The sequence below is a fragment of the Somniosus microcephalus genome, chromosome 3, assembly GCF_052327205.1.
Source record: "Somniosus microcephalus isolate GS21.2 chromosome 3, FLI_Smic_1.0, whole genome shotgun sequence".
Taxonomy (NCBI): domain Eukaryota; kingdom Metazoa; phylum Chordata; class Chondrichthyes; order Squaliformes; family Somniosidae; genus Somniosus; species Somniosus microcephalus.
Window position 1 is genome coordinate 286,329,203 of NC_140989.1, and position 26,935 is coordinate 286,356,137.

General features: G+C 46.2%; 1 protein-coding gene across 3 annotated transcripts in view; it reads right to left on the minus strand.

Annotated features, from left to right (window-relative positions):
* Window positions 1–26,935, minus strand: part of jak1 (Janus kinase 1) — a 175,067-nt gene that overhangs the window by 11,880 nt on the left and 136,252 nt on the right. For all 3 annotated transcript variants that reach the window (XM_085982698.1, XM_085982699.1, XM_085982700.1), the window contains exons 17-21: window positions 20,627–20,780; window positions 19,875–19,969; window positions 17,251–17,443; window positions 3,526–3,650; window positions 2,238–2,410 (exon numbers count right to left, since the gene is read on the minus strand). In XM_085982698.1, the coding sequence (XP_085838824.1) occupies window positions 2,238–2,410; window positions 3,526–3,650; window positions 17,251–17,443; window positions 19,875–19,969; window positions 20,627–20,780 (740 nt within the window). The remainder of the gene's footprint in view (window positions 1–2,237; window positions 2,411–3,525; window positions 3,651–17,250; window positions 17,444–19,874; window positions 19,970–20,626; window positions 20,781–26,935) is intronic.

A 26,935-nucleotide genomic window follows, 5' to 3' on the forward strand; every position in this document is an offset into this window, starting at 1 on the left:
GCCATTCAGATAATCTGCCTTCCTGTTTTTGACACCAAAGTAGCTAACCTCACATTTATCCACGTTATTATTGCATCTGCCCAACCTGTCCAAATCATACTGGAGTTTCTCGGCATCCTCCTCACAGCACACACGCCCACCCAGCTTTGTGTCGTCTGCAAACTTGGAGATATTACATCTAGTTCCCTTGTCTAGATCATTACTATATATTGTGAATAGCTGGGGTCCAAGGACCGATCCCTGCGGTACCCCACTAGTCACTGCCTGCCACTCGGAAAAAGAGCCGTTTATTCCAACTCTTTGCTTTCTGTCTGCCAACCAGTTCTCTATCCAAGTCAATACCTTGCCCCCAATCCCATGTGCCTTAACTTTACACGCTAATCTCTTATGCGGGACCTTATCGAAAGCCTTTTGAAAGTCCAAATACACCACATCCACTGGTTCTCCCTTATCTATTTTACCAGTTACATCCTCAAAAAATTCCAGTAGATTAGTCAAGCACGATTTACCTTTTGTAAATCCATGTTGACTTTGTCCGATCCTGTCACTGTTTTCCAAGTGCTCTGCTATTACATCTTTTATAATGGACTCTAGCATTTTCCCCACTACCGATGTCAGGCTTACCGGTCTGTAATTCCCCGTTTTCTCTCTACCACCTTTTTTGAATAGTGGGGTAACATTAGCTACCCGCCAATCCATGGGTACTGTTCCAGAGTCTATAGAATTTTGGAAGATGACCAGCAATGCATCTACTATTTCCAGGGCCACTTCCTTAAGTACCCTAGGATGTAGATTATCAGGCCCTGGGGATTTATCGGCCTTCAATCCCGTCAATTTCCCTAACACCATTTCCCTACAAATACTCCCTTTCATTAGACCCTATGTTCCCCGACATCTCTGGGAGGTTATTTGTGTCCTCCTTTGTGAAGACAGAACCAAAGTATGTATTTAATTGGTCTGCCATTTCTTTGTTCCCCATTATAAATTCCCCTGGATGTCCGTGATAGAGAACGGAACACTTTTCCATCTACTTTTTGCATCGGGTAGTGTGGTCAGTAGTCATGGCTGCGTTAGCTCTGGTTTCCCCAACCCCAACCATGTTTCTTTTTCTATCAAATGTAAAACCACAGTTGGTTACAGGTGGCCATGTGGCTACTTCCTACATAACAGCCATTGATGTGCATAATATTTCTGTGGCCAAATGCTGTCTGAACATTAACTGTTTGCATATTCCTTGCTTTGCATGTAGGCAATAAGGTTGATTGAAGAACCGTGATGGCCACCTGGGTACCATCAGTGACTCTCGCACTCTGGGGCAGTCTACCATCTGTTGTTAGCCCAGTATCTGCCACTTGCATGATACAGGTATCTACTTCAGAGTGCCTGATATGACACCTACCCCTGGGGTGGCTAGGCATGTTATAGTAACATGAAAGCTTCATGCAGTGTCCAGTTCACTGGGAAGAAATGTTTCTGACTCTGATGTTGTCTACAAGTCATCCTACAGCAGATGGTGCATTTGAATGGCAACCCATGGAAAGATGGGAAGGGAGATGAAGAATGGTCTCCTTTGACATGTACAGGATATGTTGAGGGATTGGCAAATGCTAGCCTCACAGTTGTGATAGGTGCAGACAGATTGCTTTAGGTGTCATTGCCCCTCCACTAATGGCCCCTCAGCAACTGCTCTTCCTCATCTGTAAAAATCCAGCATGTTTGGAAACCAGCAGAGTGCCCATGCATCACTTTGTGCAGTGCTATTTAAATGCTGACAGCAATCAAGAATACTTAAAAGTACTGCCAGCAAAAACAGAAGCCAAAGTTTCCAACAAGATGAACTAAGGCCTGGGACAAAATGCAGTATCATTTACCAAAAAGACAAAATAAATTGGAGAATCAAAACACCTACCTACCCATGGACACCTATTTGACCATGCCAGGCCCAGGATTACTGGTGCACCCATTTCAAGCGGGCGACCTGCATGTCTTGGGTGTCCCTCCCAAGAACAGTTGACAGTTCTTGGGAGGGACATAAATTTACATTCGTCAATTTAAATGAGGCCCACAGAGGCTGGTAAATTGGCTGTCAGAAAATAAAAGACATGACAATGAAGCCAATTCCATGAGCCCTCCCTACTGCCTGTGAGTCTCCGTGCCCCATGCAGAGCCTCAGGAAGTCTTATTTGATAACATCCCACACCTTGATGAGCAGAAAAATGACTGGCTTCAACTCTTACCAAAACACAGGACTGTCCAAATCATCTTGCACTTTGTAATACTCCTTGTTTGTCTGGATGGCTTTCGTTAGTCCAAAGTCTCCAATTTTCACCCGGTTTTCATTTTCAACAAGAACATTTCTTGCAGCTAAATCTCGATGAACATACTGCAGAGATCCCAGGTACTCCATTCCCTAAAATAGTTTGTAATTCTCATTATTGTGTTAAAGTCTGTGTTCAAGTAATACAGCCCAAGAACCTTGTATGTTGTCCTAATCTCCAGACTCCTCACCCTCAGTGCCAAATACAGCTAAGTTGGCAGACAAATTACATTCTGGCAGACCTCACCAATGTTACTTTCAATTGGTCATAATTTAAGAGGTGAGAGAGTCACCTGTGAGTGGATTGTCCTGATTTTTTTTCTCCCACACCCACCCCACCCTGCCTGCTCCCCACAGGGAATTGCATAGCCTCTAGTTCACATCTCCCACAATGGTTAAAAATAAATCTACACTTGACATTCTTGACTGATGCTTTTCTTATTTTATTACCTGCAAGGGAGGCCTGCCAGGCTCATTCTATGTCCCTGCTATTTTTATGAGTGATATTATTTATAGGGAGTTGCCTTGTGCATCCTAGAGTGGAATGACTGAAAACAACAGAGACTGATTGCAGACTGGCTTGAGTGACAATCTGTAACTATCAATGAAGAGGCAGCACAAAGAGGATATCTGTATGAAGTAAAAACAATACACACTTTCATGCAATTTTTCAATATGATTCTTGGTCAACAACATTGTTTATTAAACCTCAACGTGACGGCTCTCTCCAAGCTGTATGGTGTGGTACGGATATGTACTGGATTAGCTGATCTTAGCCAGAGCACTGATTAAAAATTTGTGCTTCTCATCTTTGCAGAAGGGGGGGGGGGGGGGGGGGGGGGAGTGGAAATCAGCCAGGGTTTGTGTTCCCAATTGCCTTCCAATAGTTCCTGTTTGAAAGTAATTGTGTGGTTGGTGGGGAGGACAGGATTGGGACGGCTGTTATGGCCCCACAGTTGGAGCAAAAAAATAAAGTCTTAGGGTGGGGGGGGCTGGTAATTGTGAATTTTAAAAACAATTTATAGCAGGCAGCAGAGCATTAGAAAGAATATGAAATGCTAATTATGCTCTGTGGTCAAACTCAATATAAATTACTAATGGGAATTTATTATTTGGTCCAGATACAGTCATCATCATCTATGTTTTTACTATAAAGCTGAATTACTTAGTTACTGAGGTGTACAACTTATTAAATGAAGATCACTTACCTTGCAAATTTGCAATGCATATTGAATTTGGCTTTTGAAAGTCACTTTATGTTTAGAACGCGGAAGATATTCTTTAAGGCTTCCAGCAGGAAGATATTCCATGATCAGTTTCATCCCCCTGCCACCTGGTATCAGACCAAATAGAGGAAAATTTAGTTAAACATTGCATAAGAATATGTAAGAAAACATAAGTGAGAAAAGGCAATTTAGCCGATTAAAGCTCTTCCTTCGACAGATCATATGCAATCCCCTCCATCAATGATTCAACCCATTTCACCTCTGTTGAAAAGTTGTTCCCTATTCCACCAAAGTAAATCAAGGAAAGATTTTACAACCTATATTATACATTCTTAACTTGTGGTCTTCCTTGACATAATTTCACAGTTCCAGCTTAAAGGGTAATCGCAGGATAGTAAGCGAATCCTGTGCTCGGGTTAGGGTTTCTTTTTTAAAATTACTTCCTTTCTCTTCTTAAGGTGTTGAATCCGTTATGGGGATATACAGTTCCATGGCTTCCAAGACCTTGGTCAAGTAGCCATTATTCATGTTTGAGCTTTAATCGAGTCATACAGCACAGAAAGAGGCCCTTCGGCCCATCATGTCCGTGCCAACCATCAAGCCCTGTCTATTCTAATCCCATTTTCCAGCACTTGGTCCGTAGCCTTGTATGCTATGGCGTTTCAAGTGCTCATCTAAATGCTTCTTGAATGTTGTGAGGGCTCTTGCCTCTACCACCCTTTCAGGCAGTGAGTTCCAGATTCCAGCCACCCTCTGGATGAAAACGTTTTTCCTCAAATCCCATCTAAACCTCCTGCCCCTTACCTTGAAACTATGCCCCCTGGTTATTGACCACTCTACTAAAGGGGAAAAGTTCCTTTCTATCTACCCTATCTATGGCCCTCATAATTTTGTACACCTCAATCAGGTTCCCCCTCAGCCTTCTCTGCTCTAAGGAAAACAACCCCAGCCTGTCCAGTCTCTCTTCATAGCTGAAGCGCTCCAGCCCAGGTAACATCCTGGTGAATCTCCTCTGCACCCTCTCCAATGTAATCACATCTGTTGTGTCTCAAGGGGTTTTATACCCTTACCTATATAACAATTGAGGACGACTCCGGGGTGGAGAGTTTAGTTGACGGCCATTTTATTTACAATGTGCTTCTTCACTCAATGCACTACATTTCCCATAGTGCATTGCAAATAGAAACATAGAAGATAGGAGCAGGAGTAGGCCATTCGGCCCTTCGAGCCTGCTCTGCCATTCAATGAGATCATGGCTGATCATCCAAATTCAGTACCCTGTCCCTGCTTTCTCCCCATATCCCTTGATGATCCCTTTAGCCTTAAGAAATATATCCAACTCTTTATTGAATATATTTAATGAACTGGCCTCCACCGCCCTCTGTGGCAGAGAATTCCACAGGTTCACCACTCTCTGGGTGAATAAATTCCTCCTCATCTCTGTCCTAAATGGCTTACCCCTTATCCTTAGACTATGACCCCTGGTTCTGGACTCCCCGGCCATCAAAAACATCCTTCCTGCATCTAGTCTGTCCAGGCCTGACAGAATTTTATAGGTTTCGATGAGATCCCCTCTCAATCTTCTAAACTCCAGTGAGTATAAGCCCAATCGACACAATCTCTCCTCATACATCATTCCTGCCATCCCAGGTATCAGCCTGGTGAATCTTCGCTGTACTCCTTCCATGGCAAGAACGTCCTTCCTCAGGTAAGGCGACCAAAACTGCACACAATACTGAAGGTGTGGTCTCACCAAGGCCCTGTACAACTGTAGCAAGACATCCTTGTTCCTGTACTCGAACCCTCTTGCTACAAAGGCCAACATACCATTTGCTTTCTTAACCACCTGCTGCACTTGCATGCTTACCTTCAGCGACTTGTGCACAAAAACACCCAGGTCTCTTTGCACTTCCCCTTCTACCAATCTATTGCCATTCAAATAATAATCTGCCTTCCTGTTTTTGCCACCAAAGTGGATAACCTCACATTTATCCACATTATAGTGCATTTACCATGTTTCTGCCCAATCACCCAACCTGTCCAAATCGTACTGGAATTTCACAACATCCTCCTCACAGCTTACCCTCCCACCCAGCTTTGTGTCATCTGCAAATTTGGAGATATTACATCCAATTCCCTCGTCCAGATCATTAATATATATTGTGAACAGCTGGGGTCCTAGGATCGATCCTAGCGGTACCCCACAAGTCACTGCCTGCCACTCAGAAAACGACCCGTTTATTCCAACTCTTTCCTTTCTGTCCGCCAACCAGTTCTCTATCCAAGTCAATACCTTGCCCCCAATCCCATGTGCCTTAATTTTGCACGCTAATCTCTTATGTGGGACCTTATCAAAAGCCTTCTGAAAGTCCAAATACACCACATCCACTGGTTCTCCCTTATATATTTTACCAGTTACATCCTCAAAAAATTCCAGTAGATTAGTCAAGCATGATTTACCTTTTGTAAATCCATGTTGACTTTGTCCGATCCTGTCACTGCTTTCTAAGTGCTCTGCTATTTGGGTTATCACCACTACGGTATCCCATGTGGGACAATTCTAATACACATTCAAAATACACAACATATTTCCTCCCCCTTAAAATAGAATGTCCACAAAACAGAATAACTGAAAATGACTATAACTTTGGAAGAGAGGGTAAACTGCCTCTACATTCCGCTAACCCTGGGGATTATTCTGCCCCATGCACACAGGTTAGCACTAACTGTAACTAAGGCGCTCTGGAGGCTGCCTTTCTTTTGGGGGTAACGCCTAGTCTCAGGAGCAGGCTCTGGCTGGCTCTCCCATGACCCTGCAGGCATGGCTTCCTCCCTCGATGGCACAAGAGTGGATGGTGCCACCGTCTCAGGGTTGGATGACCAGTCCCTGCTGGAGCCCCCAGCAGGTCCTTGATCCTCTGTTTCTTGGGTTACCTGTGGCGACTGTCTTGGCAGTAACTGGTCTACATGCCGTCTCCATGTTCGGTCATCTCCGGTGCGGACTCGGTATGAAACGGGGCCTGTCTTTTGAATGACCGTAGCCGGGACCCACCGCTCCGGTTGGGTGTCGTTACGCGCGAGGACTTTGCCCCCCACCACAAAAAGTGTCGTTCTTTGGACCTCTGAGCTCGTCTGCTGACTTGATCCTGCTGATTGGCGTGCACCACTGCTTCTGTGGACGTTGGCCTCAGCAGGTCATGGTGTGTCCGTAGCTGCCTTCCCACGAGTAGGTAAGCAGGAGATGCTCTAGTCGTAGCATGAGGCGTGTTTCGGTATTTCAGCAAGCATTCAGGCGCTGCTTTAGAGGAGCATCACTTCTAGCCGCTTTCAACGCGCGTTTCAGCGTTCTGACAAATCTCTCCGCCAATCCACTCGTGGATGGATAAGGCATGGAGAACATGTGCTGGATTCCATTGCTCTTGAGGAACTCCATCTCCTGGGATGTGAACTGTGTTCCATTGTCGGTTACGATCTGCTCCGGCAGACCAAATCGCCCGAACATCTCTGTCTCAATGGTTTTCTCCGTAGTGGTAGTGGACATTACTGCAACCTCCGGCCATTTGGAATGGGAGTCCACCGCGACCAGGAACATCGCTCCTTCCACTGGTCCCGCGAAGTCCAGGTGGATCCGTTGCCACGGTGTCGCCGGCCATTCCCATGGATGCAGTGGCGCTGCTCTTGGCGTATCCCTGGTTGTCTCGCATGATGGGCATGATTGCGCTTCAACTTCAATTTCATGATCCAGACCGGGCCACCAGAAGTAGCTTCGTGCCAGCTCCTTCATCCGGACAATACCACAATGTCCTGCGTGCAGCTCGTTGAGGACATGTTTCCGCAGCTTTGGTGGTATGATCACTCGCATGCCCCAAAGGAGGCATCCTGACGTGACAGACAACTTCCCTCTTGACAGGTAAGGTAGGAGCTCAGATGGTGCGTCTGACACCTGTGATCCGTCTCCTCGCATCACCCGATCCAGCACCTTTGATAGCGTAGGGTCCACTCTGGTCTCTTTCTTGACCTGCCGGGCCGTGACAGGGGCATCGCTCACCATGTTAAAGTAGAAAATCTTCTGCTCACATCCTTCAGAGGGCACAGGCAGCGGAAGTCTTGACAATCCATTCGCATTGCCGTGTGCTGCTGACCTCTGGTATTTGATGTTGTAATTGCGAGCGCTTAACATCAGTGCCCAGCGCTGCATCCTGCACGCTGCCAGGGAGGGTATTCCGGTGTGTGGACCAAAAATCAATGTCAGAGGACGATGATCCGTCAGCAAGGTGAATTTCCTTCCGAAAAGTAGTGATGGAACTTTTTGATTCCAAAGATGATGCCCAAAGCCTCTTTTTCGATCTGCGGGTATTTCACCTCCGCCTTGCTCAGGGACCTTGACGTGAATGCAATTGGCTTCTCTTCGCCTGAGGAAAAGATGTGGGACACGACCGCGCCGACGCCATAAGGCGACGCGTCACAGGCCAGCTGAATCTGCAACGACGGGTCAAAGTGCGTCAACACTGGGGTCAGTCAAAGCTGCTTTGGCTTTCTTGAATGCAGCTTCGCACTCCTTCGTCCACGCCCAGGCCTTGCCCTGACACAGCAACTCATGTAATGGCTTCAACAGTGATACCAGCTGTGGAATAAACTTCCGTAATAGTTCAGGAGACCCAAGAATGACCGCAGCTGGCTGACATTTGTAGGTGCAGGAGCGTCGGCAATGGCTTTCACTTTCGACGGTGCTGTGTGTAGGCCGTCCGCGTCGATGACATGGCCTAGGTACTCCACTGATGGCTTGAAAAATTCGCATTTGTCCTTGCGAACGCGTAAACCATATTCTTGAAGTCTTCCCAGCGTCTTCGTCAGGTTCTGCAGATGCTCATTGTCGTCCTTTCCTGTGACAAGGATATCGTCGAGATAACATTGTACCCCTGGAATGCCGCTTAAGATCTGGTCCATAGCCCGCTGAAGCAATGCTGGTGCTGACGTTATACCAAAGGGTAGGCGGCAGTACCTGTAGAGGCCCTTGTGGGTGGTGATGGTGAGGTACTTCTGTGAGTCCTCTTCTACATGCATCTGCAAGTAGGCTTGGCATAGATCAATCTTGCTAAACTTCTGACCGCCTGCTAGACCCACGAAAAGATCTTCAATGATGGGGAGGGGGTACTGTTCAGCTGAGAGCACAGGATTCAGTTACTTTGAAATCTCCACATAAGCGAACCGCGTCGTCACTCTTCATCACTGGTACCACGGGCGTGGCCCACTCACTGTGCGAAACCGGCACCAGGACCCCTATCTTGACCAGACGCTCCAGGTCAGCCTCCACCTTTGGTCTGAGGGCGTAGGGAACGTTCCTGGCCTTCAGGAATCGTGGCTGGCTGTCAGGCTTCACCTTGAGTTTGACCGTAATCCCCTTCATACTCTCCAATTCTCCGTCAAAGACAGCCGCATGCTTTGTCAACACTGCCGCTAGCCCCGCCTCTTCGACTGACACCGCATTCACTTTTTTCCAATCCAGCTGAATTTTCTCCAACCATGGTCTGCCCATCAGGGATGGATAGTCACCCTTGACCACGCAAACTGGCAGCATCACGGTTTGTCCATTAAACTCCACCTTGACCTCCGTCTTACCCAGCATTGGGACTGTTTCCCCAGTGTAGGTCTTTAAGATGAGCTTGGCCGGCGTCAGTGATAGGTGGTTCAGTTTTTCTTTGAATAGCTTCTCTGAAATCAAGGAGACAGCGGCCCCCGTATCCAGCTCCATTTTGACCGGTATTCCCTCTAGTAGTGGAGTGACTCCATAGCCTGATGAGCCTCCATTCACCGTTAACACGTGGAGATTCAGCTCCCCATCAGAGTCTGTGTCACTGTCTTCCTGTTCTTGTTTCACCATGTGTAGGTTTTTCTTTTTAAAATGCCAGTTGGATGTGTTTCCTTGTTTGTTTTTGTGCGTCTCTGTGTAGGATTGTTTGCTTTGCCCTTTACACACACGTTCAATGTGTCCTTTCTTTTCACATTTCCGACAGGTCAGGTCTTTACACCAGCAGTCAGATGGCTGATGACCTGACCTTCCACATCTGTAACACTCTCTGGCGCCCCTTGCATGCTTATCTGGTGTAGCTGCTACCCTGTGCACTCTTGTTGCAGCCCCCAACAGCTGTGCATCTTTAGCTGCTAACTCCATAGACACAGCAAGCTCCACTGCTGATTTAAGTGTCAGTTTGTCAGTCGTGAGCAAGCGCTTCTGTGTTGCTTCACATCTTAATCCACACACACGGACAGTGTCATTTAGAGTTTCACCAAACTCACAATGCTCAGTTAGTTTCTTTAGCAATGCAACATATTCGGCTATGGACTCACCCTCCCCTTGGTTTCGTTTGTGAAACCTGAACCTCTCGGCAAACAGCAACGGCTTGGGTGCGAAATGTGTTTCCAAAACTTCCACAATCTGATCATATGTCTTAGCGTCGGGCTTAACCGGGTGCATCAAACTCCGTAACAAGCCAAATGTTTTTGCTCCGATCACACTGAGGAACGTCGCCACTTTCACGTCATCTTTAATGCCATTTGCAGTCACGAAAAATCCGAAATGCTTTGTATAAGCACTCCATTGCTCCGCCATTTCATCAAATGGTCCAAACGCTCCGCTTAGCATAGCCATTTTGTTTTTTTTTTCTTCAGTCCCTTTCCTCCACTTTATAAAAAAAAAACATTTTTTACAGTCCTTTTCCTCCACTTCGTTTCACTGTATCGTTACTCTCCCCCTTCTTATTTGTGTAACACACGAACCGCCACCTTTACGAGGCGATTGCATCAGCACTAAACTGTGGGCGCGCCATTAAGAAAAGACAGGAACTTCTTACTTTAAACATCACCGATTCCAGTGCAAAGGGATGCGCAAGTCCATCGTCCTCGTCACCAGTTTTGCTGTGTCTCAAGGGGTTTTATACCCTTACCTATGTAACAATTATAAGGAGGACTCCGGGGTGGAGAGTTTAGTTAACGGCCATTTTATTTACAATGTGCTTCTTCACTCAATGCACTACATTTCCCATAGTGCATTGCAAATCACCACTACGGTATCCCATGTGGGACAATTTAATACACATTCAAAATACACAAACATCCTTCCTATAGTGTGGCGACCAGAACTGCACACAGTATTCCAGCTGTGGTCTAACTAGCATTTTGTACAGCTCCATCATAAGCTCCCTGCTCTTATATTCTATGCCTCAGCTAATGAAGGCAAGTATCCCATATGTCTTTTTAACCACCTTATCTACCTGTCCTGCTGCCTTCAGGGATCGATGTACATGTGCACAAAGGTCCCTCTGATCCTCTGTCCTTCCTAGGGTCCTACCATTCATTGTGTATTCCCTTGCCTTGTTAGTCCGCCCAAAATGCATCACCTCACACTTTTCAGGGTTAAATTCCATTTGCCACTGTTCTGTCCATCTGACCAACCCGTCTATATCGTCCTGTAGCCTAAGGCTTCCCTCCTCGCTATTTACCACTCCACCAATTTTTGTGTCATCTGCGAACTTACTGATCATACCTCCTACATTCATATCTAAATCATTAATGTACACTACAAACAACAAAGGACCCAGCACCGATCCCTGCAGTACCCCACTGGACACAGGTTTCCAGTCACAAAACCAACCTTCGACCATGACCCTCTGCCTCCTGCCACTAAGCCAATTTTGGATCCAATGTGCCAAATTGCCCTGGATCCCATGGGCTCTTACCTTCTTGACCAGTCTCCCACGTGGGACTTTGTCAAAAGCCTTACTGAAGTCCTTACATCAACTGCATTACCCTCATCCACACACCTAGTCACCTCCTCGAAAAATTCAATCAAATCGGTTAGATATGATCTCCCCCTGACAAAGCCATGCTGACTATCCTTGTCTCTCCAAGTGGAGACTAATTCTGTCCCTCAGAATTTTTCCCAATAATTTCCCTACCACTGATGTTAGGCTCATTGGCCTGTAATTCCTTGGTTTATCCCTACTATCCTTCTTGAATAATGGTACTATGTTAGCTGTCCTCCAGTCCTCTGGCACCTCCCCTGTGGCCAGAGAGGTTCTGAAAATTTGTGTCAGAGCCCCTGCAATCTCCTCCCTTGCCTCACATAGCAGCCTGGGATACATCTCGTCTGGGCCTGGGGATTTATCCACTTTTAAGCCCGCTAAAACTGCTAGTACCTCCTCCCTCTCAATGCTAATTTGTTCCAAGTATATCACAATCCCCTTGCCTGATTTCTATGCCTACATCGGCCTTCTCCATAGTGAACACAGATGCAAAATATTCATTTAAAACCTCATCTACATCTTCCGGCTCTACACAGATTGCCACTTTGGTCCCTAATGTGCCCTACTCTTTCCCTGAATATACTTATAAAACACCTTGGGATTTTCCTTTATTTTGCCCACCAGTGTTTTTTCATGCCCCCTCTTCACTCTCCTAATTTCTTTTTTAAGTACCCCCTGCACTTTCTATACTCCTGAGGCTTCCACTGTTTTTAGTCCTTTGTATCTGCCAAAAGCCTCCCTTTTTTCCAAATCCATTCTTGTATATCCCTTGACATCCAGGGTTCCCTGGGCTTGTTGGTCCCACCCTTGACCTTTACGGGAACATGTTGGCATTGTACTCTCTCCATTTCCTTTCTGAAAGACTCCCACTGCTCTGATGTGGATTTTCCTACAAGTAGCTGATCCCAGTCCACTTTGGCCAGATCCTGCCTTATCATATTAAAATCGGCCTTCCCCCAATTTAGAACCTTTATTTCCTGTCCATCTTTGTCCTTTTCCATGACTACCTTAAATCTCACCGAATTATGGTCACTGTCACCAAAATGTTCTCCCACTGACACTTCTATCACTTGCCCGGCTACATTCCCTAGAATTAGGTCCAGTACCGCCCCCTCTCTTGTAGGACTTTCTACATGCTGGCTCAAAAAGCTCTCCTGGATGCACTTTAAGAATTCAGCACCCTCTAAGCCTTTCACACTCTGATTATCCCAGTTAATATTGGGGAAGTTGAAATCCCCTATTATTACCCTATTATTTCTACACTTCTCAGATTTGCCTACATATTTGTTCCTCTATCTCCCCCTGGCTGTTTGGGGGCCTATAGTGCACTCCCAGAAAAGTGCTTGCCCCCTTTTTGTTTTTAAGTTCTACCCATATAGCCTCATTAGAGGAACTTGCCAAGATATCATCCCTCCTTACAGCAGTAATTGACTCCTTGATTAATATTGCGACACCCCCTCTTTTACACCCCCCTCTGTCTCGCCTGAAGATTCTATACCCCGGAATATTGAGCTGCCAGTCCTGCCCCTCCCTCAACCATGTCTCTGTGATAGCAACAATATTGTACTCCATGTGTTCATCAACACCTTCAATTCATCTGCCTTACTCGCAAGACTCCTTACATTAAAATAAATGCCATCCCGCCTTGCCATACTCCCTTGTGCCGTTACATATTTGCTCTGCCTTCCAGGCTGACTTGTTTTTTCCTCTATATTTGGCTGTGCATCACCCCCTACTATAGCTCCACTCCGTATCCCATCCCCCTGCAGTTAGTTTAAACCGCCCCCCCCAACAGTACCAGCAAACCTCCCCGCAAGGATGTGGTCCTGTTCAGGTTCAGTTGCAACCCGTCCAACTTGTACAGGTCCCACCTTCCCCAGAAGCAGACTCAGTGATCCAGGAAACTAAAGCCCTCCCTCCTGCAACAACTTTTCATCTGCTCTATCCTTCTATTCCTATACTCACTAGCGTGTGGCACTGGGAGTAATCCAGAGATTACAAACTTTGAGGTCCTGCTTTAACAGTAACGCCGGAATTTTGCTGGCGCTCAGTCCACTGTCAAAATAGCAAAGATTGACAGCGGGTAGGAAACCCGCCGTCAACCCGCCTCCATGCGAGTTTCCCAGGTGTCGGGTCTGTCAGCGGAGAACTGACTCGACACCAAGCGGCAGGGGACACAATTGAGCTCATTAAATGGCTTGTTAAGAACCAAATTAATACTATTTTGAGGCTTCCTTCCAATTTTACGGACTCCCCCATGGGTTACCCACTGCTCGGGGAACACGCCAGCTCACCCTGGTGTGATTGGAGTCTGCTCTGATGTTTCTGATAAGCTGACAGCTGTGGAAGTGGTGTAAAGGATGCCATGTTGCAGATGGTCAGTTTCAGAGTGCAGAAACTGTTGGTTACTTCATTTGTAATACATATAGAGATTTCTTTAGCTTGCAAGTGTTTAGAGGCAACTGTGTCCAGTGCCACCTCATTGGAACAACCTCTCTCACCATTGACAGATCGCTTCTGTCATCTCACCTGCAGCTGCCATCTATTGCAGCAACATCGGTGCCCTTGAAAAAAATCAGACCTTGGTCCTCTGAATCTTTCCAGGATCAGCCCCAACACCAACATCACCAGACTTCTCCGCCATCACCTGATGCTGCACAGGACACAGGGCATCAGTCTCTGACAACATTGCTGCCCGGGAGGTCAGCGATGACATCACCATGGCCAGATTTACTTCACTTGACGCTGTTAACCCTGGCTGCCACATGATGCGCCAGGTTGACACCATCCTACGCCAGCACCATGAAGCATCCCTTTAATGTCCAAGCCATCCCATGCACACTCATCACTATAGCGGGGGGGGGGGGGGGGGGGGTGGTGGGTGGAAGTTATGTCTGAACATTCACTGGAACTCAGCAAGACACTTCTCAAGGTGCGCTCAGATCTGTCCAATAAGGGGTAGTGTTGGAAAAATAGATTTCACTGTATGACAACACATTACCAGAAACTTCACATGGACATTGGCTAAACCGCTCAAGTGCCTACCCTTTTGTGTTGTTAGTTGGTATGCTTGCAGTAGGAGGGCGAGTGTGAAGGGTGGCTAGTGAGATGGGGAAGTGATAATGTAGATAGAAAGGAATGGGTGAAGGTGCAAGCTAAGTTAGTGTGAGTAATGATGTGCAGGAGAGGGTATGGAAGGCAGAGTGATGGGGATGTGTTGAGTGGCACAACAGGGTGAGTTTGAGTGTGGTTTTGCGGTAACGTTTCATGATCCACTGAGATCATTGAAAGTTGGCGCCACTGCAGCCAGGGACTCCTGATGACATCCCTGCTTTTGCCCTCCTGTGCAATGTGCAACCAGGCTGCGTTGGTGTCCTGGGGAGGTATCTTCTGCCCTTGGAAGGGAAGAAAACCTCCCTGCATGCTGTGACTCCTTCCATAAGCATATGGAGGGAGTCATTTGAGAGTCTGGGTGCAAGCGTCCACCTTTGTGCAGTGCTTGTCAGTGTTTGCAACATCTCAGTGCTGTCAAACACTGACAGAACAACTGTCAAACTCAATGTGGCCGTGGTCCCTTTAAGGAAACCGGCTGATGTCATGTCATCAGACCCGCTTCCTGTTAATTGGCCGGGAAGCCCGCAGGGCGGACTTCACTAGGCCAATCAAGGGAAAATCCCTTTGACAGAGCGGCTACAGCCAGGATCGTGACTGGAACCCGGAAACCAGCTCACCCGCCACCATCCCGACACCGATGATAAAATCACGACCTAAGTGTCAGCAGGCCATTTGACTGTGGAGATATTACAGCTGAGCCAAATACTGTCCTCATCAGACAGCCACAGATGCATACTTCCCAACAGGGGTCCCTGGTCAATTTTTCTTTTCACCTGGGGCACCGGGGCTAATGCTGTAGTTAGCACTGCCCTGGCCGACACCAGCATCTGCACAGACTAGACATGAAATGAGAAACATTTCTGATCACTATGGCCTCTGGGGCTTTCTAGTTTTTTGATTTATATCCTCTAGTTCTGAGATCATTCTGAATTAAACAGCTGGTTACAAACAGAAACACAATTACAGACAGTGTGTTACATTGGAAAACAATCACGTGGTGGTTTTTAATCGCCAGCGTATTTTGGACAGGTGGGAGGTGGGCACTTGCAGACCCTGGGATATTTTAACTCATGGACCTCAGCTGCATGCCACCAGTCAGTTGCCCACACAAAACGGGCAGAAAGCAGCAGCTGACTGTCAGGCGCCGGAGCGGATGTTTGGGCAGCCAGCACCAAAGGAAGACTCACCGGCAACCAGGTAAGTTGCGGGGAGCAGGTTTTGGGAGGATAGAGGGGAGGATCCAGAGTAGGCAAGGCCATGGCTTTCCTTTGTGGGGCCTGGAGGAACAATCCTGCTCCTCATGGCCCCACAAAGGAAAGTTTTTAGCTAACCTTGGAGGGCCTCTTCGTCCTGACAGCCTCTTCATCCTGACAGCAACTTTCTCGCTCAGGCCTGGGTTAAAACGTGATCAGGGCCCCATTGATGTCATGAGACCTGGATTTGTATTCATTCACGAGGCATCTACCCAAGTCCAGTGGATCTCATTCGCTGCTAAACCAGGAGCATTAAAATATGAAATTGGTGGGAACAGAGCGCAAAATGAAGCCACTCCATTGTTACTGCTCGCTTGCTCTGTTACCGCCGAGCGGAGAATTAAAATTCCCCCCATTGCCGTTTCACCCTAGATTTACTCTTGGTTTCATTTGCCCATCGTTACGGAGTTATATAAGTAACAATAAAAACTGATCCTGCGATCATGTACCAATACATACCATTATTGAATATGAAGCAGGTTCAATACCTTCACTATGCTGAGTTCCTGCTCTCAGTTGCGCCACTGTAGGGAGGTACTGAGCAGAAGCCAGAAGAAGGGAAGAGAAAAACTGAGGAAGGGTGTACACTTCCAAGGGGACCTTTTCTGAGCAGCACTGACAGAGACTTGGGAACATGACACCTGCCCTCAGTCAGTCAGTGCATGTCTTAGGGAGAATTTATATGCTTAAAAAAGGTAATGTGGTATGGACTAATGACAAAGGAGGACAAAAGTTAAATACAGCTTTTCCAAACAAAGTATTCAGTGATTCATTGTAGGCAAATGCAATTTACAGGATTAAATGATTTTTTACAGTTATAGTTTAAAGATTCTCCCCGAAAGATTCTAGAAACAACAACAAAAACTTTCATTTCTAGAGTGCCTTTAACATAGTAAAACTGAGCCACATAAGGAGATATTAGGTCAGGTACTTGGTCAAAGAGGTAGGTTTTAAAGAAGAGAGGTTTAGGGAGGGAATTCCAGAGCTTAAGGCCTAGGCAGCTGATGGCATGGCCACCAATGACCTTTATATTGTCAGAAAGCAAGGGACAAATTACAAAAATTCTTCCCACGCTCCTGAAGACAATGACTGTTGCTGTGGTACAGATCAGCAGTCTGCCAGTACCTGAACCAAGTAGTTATTCTGTGTATGTCCATGAGGAGCATTGCAGCTGATCCCAATCCTACACTCACCCAAACTCTACACACAGCTTCCAGCAAGGGTCACTAGATAGCACTCGGGAATTCTGGCTGCTCATTCTACCTCCTTAGCACAAGATCACTGGCACCAATTGTAGAACTCTCACAGCTTTCCCAGATTAGATCAGCTAATTGAATGCAGCCTGGTGATTGAACCTGGGAACTCAATGGTCTGTAGGGTTCATTATCATACCATGGACTACATTTACCAAGTGAGCATTCAGGGAAGCTCAAGCCAGACTTAGTACAAAAACACATGATTATTCTTTACAGAATCCATTTTGTTTAAATTCTACATTGTAGAAAACATGCCAAAAATATCAAGAAATGGGGAATTACCTTCCTCGGTGCATATTCCTTTATACTTAACGATATTTTCATGATAGAGGGTCTTTAGAATTTCAACTTCTCTCTTGAGATCTGCTTTGTGTTCTTCACTGCTATCTGGTTTCAATGATTTGACAGCAACAAGTTCCCCTGTGTTGTCACCCTCTGGGTCATAGCGACAGAGCTCAACTTTTCCAAAGTGGCCCTTGTGAAATTTAAAAAAAGAGCAGCAGTTACCAAATCGCCAACTTCACTGAAACAACCAATATTTTACTGAACAGTTTATTCCAAGTCAGGGTGGTCAAGGAGCTCCAAGGTAAGGGCACTGTCCTCTGAATCCGAGTTCAAATCTCAGCCAGCCGACTATCCTCTCAGTTCTTTACCAAGCTGCTAAATGGAACATCACATGGAAGGCATGACAGACCACCTTGGTCCCACCTTTTCCTTTCAATCAACATTTTTTTAAAAATCCCTTTTTGAGTTCCTTGCCTCACTTAAGGATAGAACGATCTTGGCCATAGATTTCTCCATTACAACTGTCAATGCTATTTTGTAAGAATTAATTCAAGCAATACTAGTTCTCACTGGCCCTTTTCCCCCAAAGGAGGGTAATGGCTGGAACACAAAATTTCGGTTGGAATCATGCAGCTTTGTCCAAAATTAACCAAGCATCCATCTTTGGGTCAATCACATTTATGCTTAACTGCATAACTTCTAATGGTTAGTCAATTCTACAGTGATTGGAACCAAGAATATGACCAGTATTTTCCTCCAATGATCATATATGTTATAAATTTGAAGTAATTCACCAATTTTCAGTTCTTGAAATAAACATTTATTTGGAAATCAAATCAGTCAAAAGGCTCCCTTTGTCCAGTTAGGGATTAAATCAGGCTCTGTCTGAGAGGCAATCTAAGAATCAACAGATATCATCAAACTGAGGCAAATGAATTTAAAGAAGGAGCCCTGTGACCAAATCTCATGATCTTTGTGACTGGGGCATTTATATTCTACAATTTTTGCTGCTAAATAACTTAAAACAAGTCAATTTGATTAAAATATTACAACACAACGCAACTGTACATTGTGACCAGTTTTAATAACTCTAATTATTACATGCGAAAAAGCCATTCGATCCATCAAGCTCATTCCTTTCACACGCCATGTACAATTCCTGTTCTATTATGGACTCTACCTAACCAATCTGATCGTTTGAGAAACGATTCTGCAAACTTTACTCCCTGCTCCCAAAGGTAAATCAAGCAACATTCCAGAATACCTATCTAACACGTCCTTTATTGATTGCCTTCCTTTGAAAGTACCTTGGACTTGATCATTTCCCACACAGCATTCAATCATCTCTGTTACTTGTTGCTGTTAACTCTTAATGCTGTTCCCAACCAGATATTTAATCAGCTCTTTTCAAAAGGCATTATTCAACATTGCTTTAAATGAGAGTCTAATCTATATGTGTATTTTTGAGAGAAAAGATCCTTCTGATCTCAAGAGTTGGTTAAGGTTTGTTAACATTGTATTTACGTTCTGACGGGCCAAGGTAAATAACCTGCTTATATCTACATAATCCATTCTCTTCTCGAAGCAAATTAACTCAATAAAATCAGGATTCATTTCACCGAATCATAGGCCTAAATTTTAATACTGGTGGGGGGGGGGGTGGCGGTTGTGCTCAGAAGCGGTCGGAAAATCCAGGAGTATGAGTTTCCCACAGACCCTGCCAAATTTAACGGCAGGGCCTGATTTGCATTTGAAACCTCAGTTTCCTGCCCGCAGTCAGCCAGATGGAGAGGCTGGCTGGCTGCGGGCAGGTAGGCCTGCAGCATTAGACCGCAGGGAGGAGGGAGGGAGGGAGGGATTGCGTGGGGGCCAGAAGAGGATCACATGGGTGCCAGGGGCTCATCGCATGAGGGCCGGAGGACCGTTGGGGGGGGGGGGGGGCGGAGAGAAAGAGGGGGGTGGCAAGGGGAAGGTAGACAACATCAGTGGGGGGCAGAAGAGCGTCGCTGGGGTGGGGGGGGTGGGGGGGAGGAAAGAGGGAGGCCAGGAAGTTGATCGGAGGCTTGGGAGGGTGGGGCGGTGGTGAAAGTGTTTGGAGGCCTCATGGGGGGCATTTCTGATCGTGGGGGGTGGGTTAGGCAAGATGCTGGATCCAGGAGGTTTGTGTAATAAACCTGACCGGCCACAGTTAAATTTAAAATACTGGTTAAATCTGAGGCACGCCTGCCTCATTATAATACTTAAATAGGCACCCCGCCTCCTGGGAGCAGGTTGGCTGCCCGCCCCGCTTCCGTTAAAACTGGAGGTGGGTTGGAGGCAGGTTCTGGTCGGGATTCAGATTTTTAACCCTTTTTTTAGGTTAATATTCCCCCCATAGTTGTTCTTTTCCTACACCTCGAAACTGTGGAACTGCTTACGTCTTCCCTTCCGCCTACAAATCTATAGGCAGCTAAAGCCCAAATTTTGCATCAGCTAATTAATACTTAATTTGCCTTCTCTCCTATCCTGGTCAACCTTGGCATGGTGTTTGAACCTTCACGCAAGTTTCTCAGTAACTTAAAAAAATCACTATCTCTAAGTGCAGTGTGCTAAATCACATGCAAACAAAACCAGTTGCTTACCTCACCCAGATCCCGTATCCTTCGGAGGAATCTTTTTTCAAAGTGAGTTGGATCAATTTCTGCTCTGGGTTTATCTTCCGGAACTATATTTGGATCTGACCATAAACATTAAAAAAGAAAGTTTTGAAACAAATGTAAAATTAGTAAAAACAACATTTTAAAGTAGACTAAGGTTATTTGTTTCCTTTAGTTTCTTTATGGTGGTGCCCATAACTGTGTTGACTTCCTCAATCCCAAGCAATATTCTGCTCAAGGGCAAGTTTCAAACATGCTTAAAAATAGGACACTTGAGTGACGGAATGTGTGTCTGTGCCTGTGATTCAAAGTGACCTGATTATAATTACCAGGTAATTACCAGGCCAAGGACAAGCACTTTTATACAGGAACAAGAAAAACCTATAGGACCAATAGTTCTTCAAAGCAGTTCTGTTTTGATAGTGCCTTTTCATTTGTTGTATGGAAGATAAGATAATTGTGCCCCCTAATAGAATTCCACTGCCTTCCTTTGCTACAGAATAGGAAAAGTAGCAGAAACAGCACTGAATTTCAGCTCAGTCAACATCCAAAATACAAGGCAGGCCATGAGAGGAAGCCCAGGGGCACTTGGAGTAACACGTGTACTAAGGGCCCCAGGTGAAAGGGAGACAGGCCTTCAAATGTCCCCAGGCCATACTATGTGCACTGCTGGCTTACATAGAAACAGTTACTTTTGGTTATATGCAGCAAAATTCTTTGACATTGCAGTCTCTTACTCTGCTCTTGCAGTTTATTGATCTCTCTCATGATGGCCCTGAAGAATGGTCGCTCGGGTGGATTGTAGGTCATGCACTGTTGCATTAGCTCAGCCAGTTCCTTACAGGAGGATGGTGGGGTTAGCTTACACCGAGTCTCATAGAATCTCTCTTTCTGTGTCATAAACAAACAGAAAAACATTTTATTGTAAAATGTACATTACACGTTTTAAGTAAAAGACTAAGGCCCACAGTGCAGGACACCACCAAAGAGAGATGGAGAGAAAATTAGATAAATAAGTTAGCTGATGCCAATCTTGAGTTTTAGAAGTCTGGAGATTGTAGGAGAAAGGAAGTCTGAGGAAGACCAATATGACAAAAAAAGAATTTGCTCCTTTTAGGCTTGTATATAGTTACCAAAGCTGTAGTAACCCCCAGTTAAAATGGATGGGGCCTCTCTTATTTTTAAACGCACAGATAGACTCCAAATTGTATGCGTTAACCAGTTTCCTTCCTCACACCCTACCCCCATGCTACCTTCCTGTATGTTTCCCACAAAGAGGCTTTATTTGCTTTCAAAATTCAATTTTAAAAAGGAAATAAACTGCCCATCTGTGTGTGTGTGTCTGTGCACGTGTCAGTCTGCGTGTTTTATTGTGTGTCTCTGTGTATTTTACTTTTATTGACACCAACACCTTGGCTGCCCGTGCTAGCAAACATCGCACCGCCACACCTATGACGTGAATATGCAGTCTCCAGAGAATACAACCGCTACACCAGCAAAGACATGCCGATCCAGGCCGACTTGAACAACCTACCACCAACCCATCCCAAATCTAGTAGGCCATCTTGGACCGTCGCCGAAGCCCTTCAGCGATCTCCCCTCAGCCTTGATGACCAATGGCGAAATGCTTGGAAGAACTACGACATACGGAATGGATTCTTTATAGAAGACCCCACAGTACAACCTGAAGGATCAAACCTTCCTCGCAAACAGTGGACAACCATCAACTACCTCAGAACTAGTCATGGTAGATGCTGCCACCTTCTCCATAGATGGAAGATTAAAGCATCCCCATCATGCAACTGTGGACATAAGAAATAGGAGCAGGAGTAGGCCATTTGGCCCTTCGAGCCTGCTCCGCCATTCAATAAGATCATGGCTGATCTTCTACCTCATCTCCACTTGCCTGCACTATCCCTATATCCCTTGATTCCGTTAATATTCAAAAATATATCGATCTTTGCCTTGAATATACTTAATGACTGAGCATCCACAGCCCTCTGGGGTAGAGAATTCCAAAGATTCACCACCCTCAGTGAAGAAATTTCTCCTCATCTCAGTCCTAAATGGCCGACCCCTTATTCAGAGACTGTGACCCCTGGTTCTAGACTCCCCAGCCAGGGGAAACATCCTCCCTGCATCTACCCTGTCAAGCCCTGATCACCTCTCATTCTTCTAAACTCCAGAGAATATAGGCCTAGTCTACTCAATCTGTCCTCATGGGACAATCCCCCCATCCCAAGAACCAGTCTGGTGAACCTTCGTTGCACTCCCTCTACGGCAAGTATATCCTTACTTAGGTAAGGAGACCAAAACTGTACACAATACTCCAGGTGTGGTGTCACCAGGGCCCTATATAATTGCAGTAAGACGTCTTTACTCTTATATTCAAATCCTCTTGTAATAAAGGCCGACATACCATTTGCTTTCCTAATTGCTTGCTTTACCTGGATGTTAACGTTCAGTGATTCGTGTACAAGGTCATCCAGGTCCCTCTGAACACCAACATTTCCCAATCTCTCACCATTTAAAAAATACTCTGCTTTTCTATTTTTCCTACCAAAGTGGATAACTTCACATTTCTATTCCATTTGCCCACTCACTTAGCCTGTCTATATCCCCTTGAAGCCTCCTTGCAGCCTCCTCACAACTTACATTCCCACCCAGCTTTGTATCATCAGCAAACTTGGATACATTACTTTTGGTCAACTCATCCAAATCATTGATGTAGATTGTGAATTGCTGAGGCCCAAACACTGATCTTTGCGGTACCCCATTAGTTACAGCCTGCCAACCTGAAAATGACCCGTTTATTCCTACTCTCTGTTATCTGTCTGTTAACCAATCCTCAATCCATGCTCAGTCCAATCCCATGAGCCCTAATTTTGTTTAATAACCTCGTGTGGCACCTTATAGAATGTCTTCTGAAAATCCAAATACACCACATCCACTGGTTCCCCCTTATCTATTCTGCTAGTTAGAACCTCAAAAAACTCTAACAAATTTGTCAAAAATGATTTCCCTTTCATAAATTAGTGTTCACTCTGCCCAATCCTATTATTATTTTCTAAGTGCCCTGTTACCACGTCCTTATAATAGATTCTAACATTTTCCGTACTACTGATGTCAGGCTAACTGGCCTGTAGTTCCCCGTTTTCTTTCTCCCTCCTTTATTAAATAGTGGGGTTACATTTGCTACCTTCCAATCCATGGGAACTGTTCCAGAATCTATGGAATTTTGGAAAATGACATCCAATGCACCCACTATCTCTATCGCCACCTCTTTTAAAACCCTAGGATGTAGGTCATCAGGTCCAGGGGATTTATCGGCTTTCAGTCCCATTAATTTCTCCAGTACTATTTTTTTACTAATACTAAATTTCTTTCAGTTCCTCATTCTTGCTAGAGCCTTTGGTTTTCCACTATTTCCGGGAAATTTTTTGCGTTTTCTTCCGTGAAGACAGACACAAAGGGCTTGATTTTGCCACTGGGGTGGGCTGGGGGCGTGTCAGCCACTTTTCGTGTTAGCCACCCGACTCCAATTTGATGTGAGAAAAATATGCGATTTCCCCCTAATTGGGCAATTGATTTCCAGCGTGTGGGAACCCCTGGCCCACTTAGTCTTTCCATCCTGAAAGTCGCCTCCGATGACGTCATCAATGCTGCTGGATTTAAGGCCTGCAAGCAGCCTTGCTTCTTCTGCAGACTGCAAACCTTATGCCTTTTGCTGTGATAGATTCCTCCAGCCAATATGTCCAGCAGTAGGCCAAAGTCTGCACCAAGGTTCGATGACGCCACCCTGCAAGCTCTGGTGGAGGGAGCAAGAGGAAATAAGGAGGTGCTCTTCCCTTCCTCAGGGAGGAAGAAGCCTCCCCAGCAGACAAAAGCTGTGTGGATGCAAGTGGCCTAGGAGGTCAACTCTTTGACTATGTGCCGCAGAACCTGGCTGCAGTGCAGGAAGAGGTTTCATGACCTTCTGCGCACTGGAAAAGTGAGTATGACTTTCCCATCACCCTCAATCTGATACCCATTGCCTCTCCTCACCAGCACTCAGCTTTGACAACCTCTTCCTCCACATCCCACTTGACACTGACATCCATGCTCCCTTACCCATTCCCTCTCTATGGTCACATTCACCTAACTATTCAACTGTGCAGCCCTCACACTCCCCATCGCTGTGATGCTATGAAAACAACTTACAACACACAGGGAGGGCCCTTGGTCTTGCCACCTCACTCCATCTTTGTCTCCTTCTAATCATCAATGATATGGATTCTCTACACTCATTCCTTCATTCTCACTCAAACTCCACTTGTCTCCCTCATTGCAGGAAAAGAGAGCCTCACAATAAGAGGGAAAGAGCGAGGACAGGAGGAGGGCCATCCTCAGTAGCCCAGCTCACCCCCTGGGAGGAGGCGGCCCTGGAGATCGTGGGAGTGGAGGAGAATGCGCAAGTAGGGGACGGACAGACGGGTGCATCAGAGCAAGCTGGTGACAGAATAGTTTATCATCTCTCTCATTGACATTGCATGAGTCACTGATAATGATTCTGATGCTCTAACAGATTGACTTATCATCTGCAATATTCAATGTGCATGTAACTTGGCCTCACATCCCTGACTCTTTCCTTTACTCCCCCACAGGACCATCGAAAGCCCCCGTCCCCACTATCCAGGAGGAACAGCCGGAGCCTCCAGAATCCTCAGGGGAAGCTGCAACCTCTGAGGGCGCAGCGTCAGCAGAATTCAGCGCACCCAGCACCAGCACAGACATTCGCACCTCGGTGGTACCTTCGCGCGATAGTGCAGTGTTGTCACCTGGTGTATCACAGCTCACAAGTGAGCATCAGCACATGGTGGTGACAGGGACAGCAGTGGAGGGTCCTAGTCGAAGGGCGCAGGACTCTGCCAGCTCGGCTCAGCTGCATGTCAACCCTCTGCCTCCGGGTCCATCCAGAAGAAGAGCGGTGCTGGAACTCCAGGAAGAGGTGCAGGAGTCTCTGGAAGGTTGTGTCTCCAGGGTCACTGCGAGTGTGGAGCGAATGAAGGAGTCCATCCCTAACATGAGCAGAGCCTTTGTGGAGGCGTTGGCGCATGAACGCATCACCATGGAAAGGATGGCAACCTCCTTGGCAAGGATGACTACCTCCATGGTAAGGCTGGCTACCGTAATCACTTGGGTGTAATGTTGTGTTTAATTTTGAAAAACCATCAGTTGCTTGTCATAAAAAATTCTGATGGCAAACTGTTGCAGTTGTGGCGTGTGTCATTTCGCTAATGGGACTTCCACATTGAGGGCTTAGGGCGACTTGCAATGGTGGTCAGAGTGATAGGAATCCGCAGGTTCTTGGCCATTGTCGATGATCTGATAAGGAGGTGCGAGGCAAAAGTGTTTGATTGTGCAGGCTAAGCAAATCTGGCCAAGATGAGTGCGTCCCTTGCATCCTGGGCAGCAATGTGGTCATGCTCTGGCGCCTTCTGGCTTGTGCAGCTTCAGGTGGGTGAGCAGCAGCTTGGCGCTCCTATTGTTGTTGCTGCTGCTGTTGGTGGTGCTGTTGTTCATGGTTCTGCTGCTGCAACGGCTGGTCTTCGTCCGAATTTGATGTCCAGGAGGAAAGGAAATAAATGGTTCCCATGCTTCTGGTATATGCCTCAGTTGAGAAAGCGCTCAGTCAAGGTGGCGAGAGGGGTTTCCCAGGAGGTCACACTGGAGATGGGCGTCAGGCTCCAAACTTTCACGACAATGGGTATGCCTGCTAAAAGTTCCCCCAAACCTGAGACAACAAACTTCTGCCACCTGCAAATGATGATTGCAGAAAACTCCTTTTTAATGGTGGAGTTGCAGCTGTTAGTAAGCAGTCCACTTGAGGCCGCCAGGATTCACTGGCGTGTTCCAGAGGAGACGTGCAGGACGTACTCCCAAAAAGTTAGTATGCAGGTGCAGCAGGTGATCAGGAAGGTCAATGGAATCTTGGCTTTTATTGCAAGGGGGATGGAGTATAAAAACAGGGAAGTCTTGCTGCAGTTATACAGGGTATTGGTGAGGCCACACCTGGAATACTGCGTGCAGTTTTGGTTTCCATATTTAAGATATACTTGCTCTCGAGGCGGTTCAGAGAAGGTTCACTCGGTTGATTCCAGAGATGAGGGGGCTGACGTATGAGGAAAGGTTGAGTAGGTTGGGCCTCTACTCATTGGAGTTCAGAAGAATGAGAGGCGATCTTATCGAAACATATAAGATTGTGAGGGGGCTTGATCGGGTGGATGCGGTGAGGATGTTTCCACTGATGGATGAGACTAGAACTAGGGGGCATAATCTTATAATAAGGGGCTGCCCTTTCAAAACTGAGATGAGGAGAAACTTCTTCACTCAGAGGGTAGTAAATCTATGGAATTTGCTACCCCAGAGAGCTGTGGAAGCTGCAACATTAAATAAATTTAAAATGGAGATAGACATTTTCCTAGCAGATAAGGTAATTAGGGGTTACGGGGAGAGGGCAGGGAAGTGGACGCGAGTCTAGATTCAGATCAGCCATGATCCTATTGAATGGCGGAGCAGGCCCGAGGGGCCGTATGGCCTACTCCTGCTCCTATTTCTTATGTTCTTATGTAATGGGATTATAGAGGCACTTAACTGGTTGTTAAGGGCCTTAAGGGCTTATCCCGCCTCTTGGAGGCGGGATGGAAACGGGGTCAGAAAACACACATTTGGGAAAATTGCTCAGAGGCGGGATCGGGCCCACCCGCCATTTTACCACCGCACATGCCTCCAATCCCGCCTCCTTGGGCCTGGCAAAATCGAGCCCAAAGTATTTATTTAATTTCCCAGCCATTTCCTTATTCCCCATTATAATTTCTCATGTCTCAGCCTGTAAGGGACCCACGTTTACTTTTGCTAATCTTTTCCTTTTTACATACCTATAGAAGCTTTTACTGCCTGTTTTTATGTCTCTCGCTAGTTTACTCTCATATTCTATTTTCCTTTTCTTTATCAATTTCTTGGTCCTCATTTACTGAATTCTAAAATCCTCCCAATTCTCAGGCTTA